Source organism: Geospiza fortis, unplaced genomic scaffold, assembly GCF_000277835.1.
Source record: "Geospiza fortis unplaced genomic scaffold, GeoFor_1.0 scaffold138, whole genome shotgun sequence".
NCBI lineage: Eukaryota > Metazoa > Chordata > Aves > Passeriformes > Thraupidae > Geospiza > Geospiza fortis.
Window position 1 is genome coordinate 8,026,914 of NW_005054307.1, and position 12,887 is coordinate 8,039,800.

At 37.1% G+C, this 12,887-nt stretch overlaps 1 protein-coding gene across 1 annotated transcript in view; it reads right to left on the minus strand.

Moving 5' to 3' along the window:
- Positions 1–1,017: 1,017 nt before the first annotated feature.
- Positions 1,018–12,887, minus strand: part of CFAP69 (cilia and flagella associated protein 69) — a 52,224-nt gene continuing 40,354 nt past the window's right edge. The window contains exons 21-29 of the mRNA XM_031066760.1: positions 12,477–12,670; positions 12,292–12,383; positions 11,125–11,269; positions 8,505–8,578; positions 7,525–7,577; positions 4,548–4,655; positions 3,974–4,051; positions 2,929–3,052; positions 1,018–2,187 (exon numbers count right to left, since the gene is read on the minus strand). Of these exons, the coding sequence (XP_030922620.1) occupies positions 1,967–2,187; positions 2,929–3,052; positions 3,974–4,051; positions 4,548–4,655; positions 7,525–7,577; positions 8,505–8,578; positions 11,125–11,269; positions 12,292–12,383; positions 12,477–12,670 (1,089 nt within the window). The 3' untranslated portion in view covers positions 1,018–1,966. The remainder of the gene's footprint in view (positions 2,188–2,928; positions 3,053–3,973; positions 4,052–4,547; positions 4,656–7,524; positions 7,578–8,504; positions 8,579–11,124; positions 11,270–12,291; positions 12,384–12,476; positions 12,671–12,887) is intronic.

The following is a 12,887-nucleotide window of genomic DNA, read 5'->3' on the forward strand; positions in this document are numbered from 1 at the left end:
TCCGCCAGCCCGGGCTGGAAACGCCGGTGCTCTAACACACGTCCCTGCCATAAGGCAGCTGGCTGCAGGTCCGAGGAACCCGACCGCGGCAGGCAGCTGCGGCCCACGGCGGACAGCTCCAGTCAAACCATGCTGCCTCTCAGTCCAAACACACCCCCACTACCCCCTTAACCTCACTCATTAAGACCGGTGTTCACAAAGTCTGGAAAAAACAAAATGCTATTTTCAGCTATCAAATAGAAAAGGAGGCTCAGGGGTGATGATATCACTGTACAACCCCCTGAAAGGAGGTGGTAGCCAGGTGGGAGTCGGTCTCCTCTCTCCTAGGCAACCAAGAACAGGATGATGAGAGGAGATGGCCTCAGTCTGTACCAGGGCAGGTTCAGGTTGGACATCACGAGGAATTTCTCCACAGAAAGGGTAATGGGCTGCCCAGGGAGGTGGAGGGAAGAGGTGTTTAAGGAAACACTGATTGCCATGGTCTAGTTGACAAGGTAGTGTTTGATCATTGGTTGGACTCAATCTCACAGGTCTTTCCCAACCTAATTAATTCTGCAGTTCTGTAAAATGGACATCCTATTCTTAGCATCAGTGAAAGCATATCTTTCCCAACCTAATTCATTCTGCAATTCTGTAAAATCCTATTCTTAGCATCAGTGAAAGCATATTAGCCCCAAACACAGTAAAATCAGAGGAAAAGCACAGTAAGAACCAATACCAATGATAAAATAAATGCATTATTGTGGAGGGATAGAACGCAAGACAGTAGTCTCACACCTGAGGAGTTGCAGCTGTACTAATCACCAAGGATTAGGAACAGGCCTGCCCTTAATAGGCCACAGCTGTGTCCAATAAGACAACAAGTGCTACACAAGAGTAGGTTAGCTGGGTCAGGAGAGACTTGGAGTTTGTTGGCTGTACTGAGAAGGAGTCAGTGCTGTGAGGAGCTGCACATGAGAAATCACCGAGAAGGTACGGGACTTTTGTGATAAAATAACAATGCATTATGACAAACCATACCTTTCCTCCCAGTGACTGCTTTAACAAAATCTAAAAAAGCAGGGTATGATACATATATTACAAAACAAAACCAAACCAAACTAGAAGGCTTTGATGTAGTCAGTCTTATTTTGCTTTACAAGCAATTTAATAGCTTTAAAGTAGAAAATGCTCTGACAATGAAGGACTTATATTTTTTTTAAATTAAAATGTGAGTGTGCCTTCTTGTAATACAAAATCTAGAACACTAAATATTGCCAAAAATGTATAGCTGTGTTGAGAAAAAGCCGTTTTCTTCACTGAAATGTAACATAAACCAAACAACTCCATAAAAGGAGGGAATCACAAATTAAGCATAGGAATTTGAAATCAGGATTTATACAACTAAGATGACTACAGTAGGCACCAGCAGGTGCCAAAAAACCCTCCAACATTACAAATCAGTCTTGCTTTCTGTGCTCCTACAAGTCACTTCCTAGTAGCCTTTAATATGTGTTTTCCTTTAAATCCTTAAAACCAACAAAACCCCTACAATCCAATGCCTGTCACAATAGCAGAACTTAGGTTCACCTTAGAAGGCCCAGACCCTGGAAAATTCCTCCATCAGGAACTTCCCTTGGCTCCTCTGAATCCACAGGATAGGTAGAGTTGTTGAACTTGCTCCTTTCATGCAAGTTATATTCCCTCCATTCCTCTCACTTGGCATAAAATATTCCAGGGATCATCAGTTGTTACGCAGTGCTTTGAGTTACACATACTTTGGTCTTTACATTGTTGAGCTTTGTAGCCAACATAAATTAAAAAAAACCCCTTGTCTCTTTCCCCACTGTGCCCTACCCACATGCCTAAACAAATGGAGGGAAGCAGGCAGTGAGGGAAGAGGGAACAATTACATGGAAGGTCTGCACAACAAAGGCTTCATGTGCATATTTAAAATATTAAAATGTGCTGGATCCATTCAGGAATGTCAGCTTCTATTCATTTGTTCTTCTTTGGAAGTTTGTAAAAGCAGGAGCTTCTTTTTCCGATATTCTTCATTCACCTGCTCTGCTTGCTCATCTATGGATTTTCTTAGACATGTTTTGAGTTCCTCAATTCCTTCTCCAGTGTATGTAGATATAGGAATCACCTCTCTAAATTCAAGAGTATTTTCTGGAATCATTTCTTCCTCTAGTAAGTGAAAGAAGTCTGAAAAATTGTGTTGAAAGAGTTAGTACAATCCCCAAATACTGTATGACTACAAAGCCCATAAAATCCCATTAAATGTAGAAAATAAACTTTAATAAATTACAGTTATAAACATAGCTGCAATTAATATAAATACTATCTGCATAATTAGTCTTCTCAAATCTCAGAAGACAAGCACTAATATAGCAGTTATACTATTCTTAATGCTGCCATGAGAACATTCTATACACTTCCAATGAGCATAAAGAAATCCCAAGTTGCAGAATATGGGAGAATATAGTCTTAAGCTTTTCTGGTTTCTACACATTCCAGGAAAGAGAAAGCAATTCATCCCAATGTAATTGCAAGATTGAAATAAACCTACATAGACCTTTCGAGAATTTTCATGTGTTTATGCCAAAATCACATGACAAATGGTACATGTGTCAGTGCCTGTGAGGGGACCTTCTATGCAGGTTACTGTTATTCCAGACACCTAGACCAGAAACTTACTCTCCCATATCATGGTTGGGGAAGATCATCTGGGATGTCTCTATTTTATTACAATCCTTTCCCAACAGTGAAGCCGTTACAAATACATATAAACAGAGCTCTAAATGCAGGAAGTGATTTTAAACATATGTTCAAATAATAAATTTAATAGCTGACTTCAGTTTCAAACAACTCTCTGCCAACGCAGAGTTATCCATATGAAATCATACTACAAATTTTGTTGAAAGTTATTGCTGGAATTTCATTTACCCTGAGGATTCTCAAGTTGTGTCATAAGTTCATCCAAGTTATCCTGTGCACAAGGCAAATCCATTTTATTAATGGCAAGAAGTGCAGGCTTTGTTACAAGTTCCTCTTTGTACAGCTCCAGTTCCTTAAAAGAAAATTTCCCTTAGTAAGTATCTGTAGTTTAACAAGTGCTACTTCAATTTTACATCTCCTCTTGCATTTGTTTAATTGCCTAAATAGCCCTTCTCACCCAAGCAGCTGTGAGTTTGACTCAGGTGCTCAAGGCTGATCTATTACAGCACAGAAGAAAATTATGTTCAGTGATTCAGTCATTTTTTTGCTGAAAGACAGATTTCAGGTAAACAGGCTAGCTCATTCTGAAATGCCAGTTACAGAAAGAATGAGAGTTTTGGTTTTTGTTTATACTGACATCCATGACCACAAAATCAATTTCAGAAAAACTTCAGACATATAAAACATATAAGAAAATCCTTTGTAGTGTTATAATACTTAAACATTTTAATATTAGAAAATCCCAACCTGAATAAACTAAAAATAAATAGCAATACCTGAAATGTAGAAGATTCATCAACTTAAGTCACACAGTTAGACATAAATTTAAAATTACACAATATGTATTATTTGAATCAGAAGCATAGTTAAGAGATGGAAACAGTGCATGTCTGCTAGGCTGGGGCCTGATGTTGGTCTATGCAGTAAGGGCATCGAGGCAGGGCTTTAACTGTAACCACACATTTCTACTTCTTAAAATGCTACTGGATTGGGGAACTGAAAATGATGTGTCTTTTTACCTTTACTTGACTGTAAGAAATATCCCACATGGTGCACAGATTAATCAATTCTATTATTAATTATGGGGTACCCAACATAAACAATAGAGGTTTAACCTGGACAAGTAAAAATTTTGGAGAATCTCTTTGGTCACTGGCTTTATATTATAAATCCAGAAGACACCCTAACATTTGAATGTTTCTCAATCAAAACTGAGCCATTCTCTTGACTCAACACATAACTACAGCTGTCACATAGGAAGATGAGAACTTACCTTTGTTAGAAGCAATATCGTTTCAAAGGCTGTTCTGAACTGAGTCTTCATAGACAGCTGAAACCCAGAAATATCAACCTGAAAAAGTTACACAAAAACAAGTTTTGTGGTGTAAAATTATGTCAGAGTATCAAGGTACTCTCCATCAACTACTTTGCCCTGGAATGTCCATGGCAATGTGTTCACTCATTGGCAAATAACAGAGAGCAACTAAACAGCAAAGAAACATCACACACTGCAGGCGCAAACTGGTTAATTCTGATACAGTGTTTCTCAAAGGTCTGGTTTTTAAACTTCTTATGGGAAATCTTACCGAAAAAAAATCATGCTTTTGTTATGCTTGGAACACTTCACTGTTCTAAATTAATTGGAAATTTTCAATGATAAATTCTATTTAAGAACTTAATTTATCATTAGTCATTTAAATGGTCCATTCTGTAAACACAATTACAGCTATATTTATCAGAATCATGCAAATTACAAATGACTTTCTAAATTCCAACTACATTGCAATTAAGATATATTTTATTTATTGCACTTTGATTTCAATAAACTGTAATTTTTTTTAACTTACAACTAAGAGAAGTTGTTTGGTTCTCTCTACATGTTTGAGAAATTTATGGCCCATTCCTTTGTTTGCATGTGCACCTTCTATCAGTCCTGGGAGATCAGCTACTGAGATCTAGGAAAACAAAAGTTTCAAACAAAATACCTCAAGTAAGCAAACCCAGGGACTTTAAAATGTCAACAGTGATTATCACTATACATAAACAAAAGAACCCAGACAAAATAATATGCATTGGCTGTTTCAATACATTTACAATCTATCATTAGAAGCAGATTAAACAAAATGCTGCTATTTCACAGACCTGGTGCTCCTCATGTTCCCCCTGTCTATTTTTTATAGCTGTCTGCAAAGTACAAAATAGAGGGTAATAATACCTCAGCAGAGATCTTACAAAATTTAGCTATTACCTGAGAATAAAACAGACTCTGAAAGGTGAGCAGCTTAGGCTATCACATTTGTATAGAATTCAACCTGTCACTGAGAAAGCAAATAAAGTCTGTTCCTTGTGGCTACAGAGTACCATTACTCCAAATACAAACCCACTTAACACTGCTCCCCTGAGCATGAGCAGCTACAAGAATTTGATTTCTGCTCTTCAGCTAAATGAGACTTTGATGAATCAATCAGCTTCCAGACAGAGCCCAGCGAAGACTGCCACAATGGACAGGGACCTTGTCACTTTCTCTGCTGGTTGAGAGGGCTGTTGGACAGCTGAGGCAGACCGAAAAAAAAGCAGAATGATAATGAAACCCCCAAAATGGCTACTCAGTGAGTCACAGAAAGCTAAGACAGAGAATGAAGTAAAGAAGAGCAAAGGTAGGGTCTTCAAATCTATCTAATGCCTATTTAGACAGGAACTGGATTAAACTGAACAATCCCTGAAGCCACCATACCATAAAGTTTCCAGTGTGCTACTTAGTGCAGAAGGGGGCCAGATACTCAGGTAGAAAATGTAAGTCAGTCTGCTAGTTTTCATGATCTGGTACTGGGACCTGACACCCAACTCTACTCAGGTCCTCTACTCCTGTGTCTTTTTTTTTTTCCCAAGCAGTAATGGCAGACAGCACTAGGAAACTTGCACGTATTTTCTTTTTTATATGGTACTAAGATAAAATCAACAAATTGATATATATCTCTTTAAAAATATCAATGTTCTTTAGAAAAAAATGAATCATCATCCTTTCAGTGATACAGAAAAGACACCTCAATTATTGCTGTTAATTACATGGCTTATGTTGTTTTGGTTTCAGCAGTTGCAATATGGAGAGAACTTCCTCTTATCCCCAGAAGTTCCCCCTGACAACCCCTAGTTCCCTCAACTTTAAGAAACAAGTATTTTATCCACATAGTTCTTATATAGCCCCCAACACTGTGGTATAAAACCCATAAACTCTAGAAATGGCCAACAGTAAGGATCACTGGCTGTGACAAGAAAAAGACTTCAGAAAAGAAAGCCAGGAGTCCAAGTAGATCTCTTGCTGGAGAAAAATACACCAGTATAAGCAAGAGATCCTCATTCATGGTAGACATTTTGAAAGGGCTATGAAAAATCCTGTTTATTTGCAGCATAGCTTTCTAGGATAAGCTACCCTAAACTCGCAGATAAAATGAATATAAAAAAAATTCCCTTAGACATATTGCATCTCTGCAGGGAACCAGACAAACTAGACTTACTTTCTTTAATACGCAGTTTATTTGAAGTTTGTTAAATGAAGGTTTCAAGCATCAGCTACTGAATCTCCCTAGCATTATTGGTTCTGAAAGCAGAAACAGTGGTTTTTTGTCTTTCCATATCTGAGGGTTATGTTTTTCTGGTTAACTCATCTGAAACCCTTTTATGCACTCGCCTTTTATCTTGAAAATGATGAGTCCAGTGCTGCATGTATCATACACTTCAAAAACAAAGTAAAAGCACATCAAAGAAGATTTAAGCTTGAGGAATGAAAATGTTTGTTGCAATTTTTAAGTGAAGCTGGGGTCCAAAATCTATTAGCCTCTCTAATCTCATTTAACACTGGTTTCCCCATCAGTGGATACTGTAGAAAGGATTCCAGGCACCACAGAATTAATCTGACAACTTGCATCTGAAGAAGCTGGATGGAACAGAGCTCACAAAAATTCAAGTGGAAGGGCCGTAACTCCAGCAGTCTTTCACAACCACAGCCTATCACAAAAGGAACTGGACCCAGGTGCCTCGCCTCTCAGGTAGTGCACTATCCTGGCTGTTCAGGTAATCACTATCACATCATACTATTTCAGTTTTTAATTAGAAAACCCAACCCACCAAACAAAAAACCCCCTACGCCCCAAAAAACAAACCAAACTAACAAAAATGCCACAAAGACAAAAAAAAAACCCTAAAAAAAAGTTAGAACAGCCAACCTTGAAAGTCATAACAAGAAGTTATGGTAGCAGGGTTATAATCACAAAACTCCCTGCCATTCACTAATGTAGATCTTCAGCAATTGGACAAATCTGCCATTATTTCTATTCTGAAAATTACTCAGTCCAGAGCTCTCTGTACAGGAAACTTGCAAGAAATTTTCTTGTTCTAAATAAAAATAACAGGCTGGTCTCTGAAACAGTGATTTTTTTCCCAAGTCCTAAACTTTTAAGAGTACACTAGGACACAGCAATCCCAATTCCATGAACAATTTCATACTTCTAAGATTGTAAGCCAGGATTAGAACCACAGAAGGAAGGGAAGGTAAAATGAGAAGCCATTTATTAAAGTGACTTGAAATAAGCCCTACATCATAATACTGTATTTGGCTATGAAACTCTCTTATTATTACTTCATAAAACAGGACTTTTCTCACAACTCCTGCTAATCCCATGCAATTGCATCTGACATGTACACATTATGGATACACACATGAAAATACCTACAAGTTCTCATTCTCTTTCTGAAATTCTGTTAAGCAACATAAGTAGTCACTCCATATAACTTTAACAAACAATCAGAGTGAGGTTTCATACCAACCTGCTTATAATCTGCATACATGATCTTTCCTAGTTCAGGCTGTATTGTTGTGACTGTGGCAAGGAAAGAGGAAGAAAACAAAACTGGTTTTAACATTTAAAAAATGTTAAAGTTACAAAACATTTAAATATTGTAGAACTTTCTCAGTGTATTTAAATTAAACAAATGTGCAGTAGCAAAAAATAAAAGGAAAAGAAATAAAGAAAAAGTAAAATAAGATAGATGAAAATTAGACCACAAAAAATCCAGTGCTTCACCAAGTTTTATCTCTTTCTGCATTCTGCTCCAGTCATCTCAAAATGGGAACAGTGAAGGTAGAGAAGTCTCAGACACAAAAACTATTACCTAGACTATGGATTAGCGTACAAACAGGGATAAAACAGTGAAAGGTAAAGTGAGATAGGACTCTTCAAACTGAGAAAAGGCTGTAGAGAATTGGGAATGGTGCGAAAAGGTCAGTAGGAATTATCAGTACTTGCACTTTTACTTTTTAATTAAAGAAGATCAGACAACTAATTCTAACTTACTGATAGAAAAATAATAAAAAAATTCTGTTCATTTTTCAGTGGACAGATTAAAACCCCACAATTTTCTCTGTTGCAAGTGGTAGCAAGTTCTAAAGGATGTAAGATGTTTAGGCAAAGGATCTTGATAGTATATATTCTGTAGACTGAGGATATTACACACCACAGAGAATCTCAGTTGCAATAAAAGGGGCTGAGACAAAAATAAATGTTAAATAGACCCTGCATTAACAGGTTGAAGAATTATGGGGGTGTATACATGTAAAACTAAGGTGGGAAAAGGAACTGGATATTAAGACAGAAAGTATCTCCTTGAAGTATTTCTTATAATTAAAAAGCCAGGCAACATTGCTATACCCTATTCTTTATTAGAAACCTTTATTATAAGCAAGTCAGTAAAAAGACTTCTTGCTGTTGGGAAATACTACTGCTCTAAAAATAAGAGCATGAACTTACATGCATAATTTGCAATCTCAGGTTTGGCATGAGAAAGCTTGCTTAACAAGGATGACTTTCCTGCATTTGGAAACCTAGAAAGAAAGTCAGGATTAATACACTGAATAAACACCTATATGATTCCTGTGTATTTATTTCCAAACATGCTCTTCGATGCTATCAACTCATTTTTGCACTCATTTACTCAGACTATTTTTTTTTACAAAACAAACAAGCCCCAGATCATTATGATTTACTTTTTGACATCAAATCTGAATAATTTTTCTAAATCCAGCATCTAAATCCAACATCCTCCTAAGGATGCAGGCAGGAGAGTTATGTAAATACAGGTGTAATATATTTAAGGGAAATCTTTCAAAGTCACTCAGACAGAAATACAGCATTACCATCCAGGTACACTTGGATTCACTCTTCACGTGCTACAGCTAATTTTGTACATTATGCTTGCATTCTAAAAAAGCTGTCATGCAAATATATCTTACCAGCTGGATTTACAGTCTCTTAGCATACACATCAGGGTTTATGAAAGTGTACACTATAAGTAGCAATGATACCTATGTTAGAGTTTAGCTAACAGAGCAAAGCAAATGCAAACTCAGAGTGCGACTGTGTATATGGACACACACGTGCACAGTTTATGTGTGGTTTTAAGGCAGTTGTATGAGGGACCCTGAAATTAGTACTAACCTGTAATTAGTACTACCAAGTAAACCTAAAGGAACACCTAGCAGCTGGTCTGTGCTCACCTGTCTGTTATAACATCTTCACTTTACAAGGGATATCCATACCTGCATCCTACAAGTGTTCCTTAAGGGATACACCAGCTTTTACAAAAGCTTATTCACAGAATACATCTACCCACTGAAATGAAAACCTAAGTTAAGACTGAAATTGTAACACCCACTTGTTTTAAAGATTAACCTGAGCTGGAAAAGGCACAATAGCTTTGATGCATGTGAAACTTGAAGTTAATCCTGACACCCAAGGATAGACTACAGTTCTTATTCTTAGCACATACTCCATTCAGAAAGTCCACACAAGACTTGTGTTCCAGTTCCAGTCAAATTCACAAATATTCATCTCAGAATTATCAAAGAAAACTCTGTCTACAGGCAACTCAACACAGTCATAAGATACAAAGGCAGGTGTCCCACAGAAAACCAAATAGTCTCCACTTGAATGCATGGAGAACCATGGCCTGTTAACAAGGCTGGTACTATATTGTAGGCCTATATAAAGGGGCTGTACATAAATCTTTCTTAAAAAAATGAAAGCAACCTAATAGCTCTTGTTATAAATAGGGAAACTATTGACTGCAGTTTTCATACACTCTGATGTTGAAAGGTGCCTTAAAGACATTCCACAAGGTTACTCTGGTCATATACTGGAGAAAGCACTTTGTTTCCACTGAAGTAGATTATGTTCTTTGAAGTTTAAATTGCAACCTAGACTAACACATCACAACCTGTACCCAAACTTGATGGGCCTTTCTCAAGTCTATATAGTTTTTTTACCTGATCTAATAGCAAACCACTCACAAAAAAGGCAAAAATAGCAAACACAAAGAGATCAAAGTACAACCACAACCATTGGAGGCTGATTCATACTCTCAATAAGAAAATTATATGCTTCTCTAATTGACTGATAATGATTTTTGTGTCCATTTTGAAGGCAAACTGTCAGCTGAAATACAAGATTAAAGAAGCATCAGTATCATAAAACTCTTGTACTTTCACAGTGATCAAAACAAGAAAAAAATTCTGTCATGTAATTACTGAAGACCAACTGAAATTTGTATAACTTTAGAGAAATGTTATGCTGTCAAAATTATTTCGAATAACAAAAAAAGAAAAATATAGTTAGTGTATTAACCTGTCCTCTAGTTTCCATTTTATATCCAAGCTGTCTTCAAGTTTCCATATTTCATTGGTATATACCAACTAGACTATTTTCACCTCAAACTCATAATTTCATGTTTCCCATGTTTTTTTATTAATAAGGACCACAGGGCTGATTTATGTTAGCAGATGCTGAATAGAACAATAGTTGTACCACACTACAAGTGTAGCCTGTTGAAAGCTTTCTCCAAATAAAAATATATTTATCTGCATTGTTATAAAGCAGCAACATGGATATGCAAGTCCTACTGTTCTAGTTTGTAATTGCTTCCTTCCAACATTACAAGCTGGTTTTTTGGGAGAGTGGGAAACGTAGCCTTTGGCATTCTCTTCACAATTGCAACTGAAAGGATCTACTTGAGCCATTGCCATGAAGTTAAACATGCAATATGCAGTGTTCTTGGCTCTGTTTTGCACCTCCTACCTATTTAATAAATATTGTGCTAATAATATTGTGGCTATCACTGCAAATGCTAAATACAATTATATTATCCTGATTCATGAAGCCCTTTATCCACCAAAACATAATGAACACTTTCAAATGTTAAAATTAATTTTAATAGCTTTAAACTCAAACAGATTTTTTCAAACTGCAAATAACTTAGGTGACAATGCAAATGCACAATTAACACTCATCATCCAAACACCCAAATTTCTTTGAAATCAAATTTGAAGTGTACTGCTTTGTTTTCTAAAATTAGTTTTCAAACTACTGTACTTACCCAACCAAGCCAACATCTGCTATAAGTTTCAAATCAAGATGAACAGTTCTCCTCTGACCTTTGCAAGGCAGAAAGTTTGTAGCAAAAGAGCCTCCAAGACCTCCACGAGCTGCTAAGAATCTCTCTCCTGCTGCATTAAGCTCTCCTGAAAATAAAATTGTTAGTGAAAAAACACAATCTCCTGCAGTAGTTCACTTGTGATTTTCCATTTAAATGTCTCCAGTTATAAGACAATTCTGTGTACTTTTCCTTGCAAGAACTGTGCCCTCAAGGTGATAGTGAATTTCCTTGGTTGGCAACAAATGAAAGCCATCACACCCCAGTATTTTTCTGTCATACAATCAGTCACCTCAAGAAAACTGCAGACAGGCAAAGTATGGCCAAGATGGAGGTTCTGAACCCTCCAATATCTGAATTCAAGAATGCAAGGAAAAACATTCATTGATAGAGATGTGGCTCCCTTCAGATGGTGTATATTTTTCCATTAAGATCCAGACTATGATATCTCCCTTAAGGTTAAAATAATTAAAACAACAAAAAAGAACAACACTTGGATATCTTTAGCCCCCTGATATGCCTGCATCATAAAAAAATCTTGCAATACATCCAATGTAGTTAAACATCCAAACCAGGGCAATTTGAGAATTTAGTTTTAATTCTAAACAGTCTGAAAAGAAAAACTGAGAAACTGCAAAGGAACCATTGAGAGCTATTCCAAGAGTATTGAAAGAGATCTTGGTGAGTAAAAATCAGAAATGCATTTTAAGTAACATAAAATTCAGCAAGGATCTTTGTCTTTTGAGCATTTTCATAATTCAATAAAGATACAGGGACACTTACTTGGGTTTATGGAAACATAACTTATGTGAGGTCATGAATGGTTCTGTGGAGGATCAGTATGGCTTCCAGCCTTTAACACTTGTTTCCAACAGCAAAGGACTTGTATGTAGTGATACAAATCAACTACTGCTAATTTCTGGAAGAGGTCCCTGCTTTTCCAGCAATTTTTACAGTGTATTTTTCAATTCTTTGGCCAAACAAAGAAAAAATACAGACATCTTTTGGAAAACCTCTACCCTTAAAACATCCTACTATTAGAAATTCACTAGATGTTATCAATAAATGTGACGAACATTAGATACTTTAAAACAAAGCAAAGGTTCTTACCAATCTGCTTGCCATCATCATCAAGAACTGAAATTCCCAAAGGCACATGAACTTCACAATCTTTTCCTTTTTCACCTTTTAGAGCTTTAACACTGGAAGAAATTAAACCAGGCTTAGTACCTTAATCTGACATTTTGCTTTCTGGAGAAGTTTTAAATAACAACTTTCATTAAATAGATTCTTACCTGCTGTTGGCTCCTGTTCCAGCTACAAATCGCTTCTGGGGATATTTCTCCCTAATGCTTTTTAAAGTAGTCCTTTCTCGGGCGACGAACCAGACATCACCACCTCTTCCTCCTTCCCCTCCCAGATTGGGATAACCCATTCCACCGGTTCCTCCTCTCACATAGACCCGCAAATCGTCTATGAAGTTGCTGTACTAATAAAACAACAGTTTCAACACCAATTGATTACCTTCTCTTTATATTTCGCTTCGCAGAAACGTGTGTAAACCCGCGTGGACTGATCTTTCATGGCAATAGATGGAACTTCAGAAAGCAGAGCGGATAGTTTTTAATCAATTTTTGCATGGCTTCCCCGGCAGCGACACCTCACGGCGCGCAGGGCCCCGGGCCGGGCCGGGCCAGCGGAGTCCC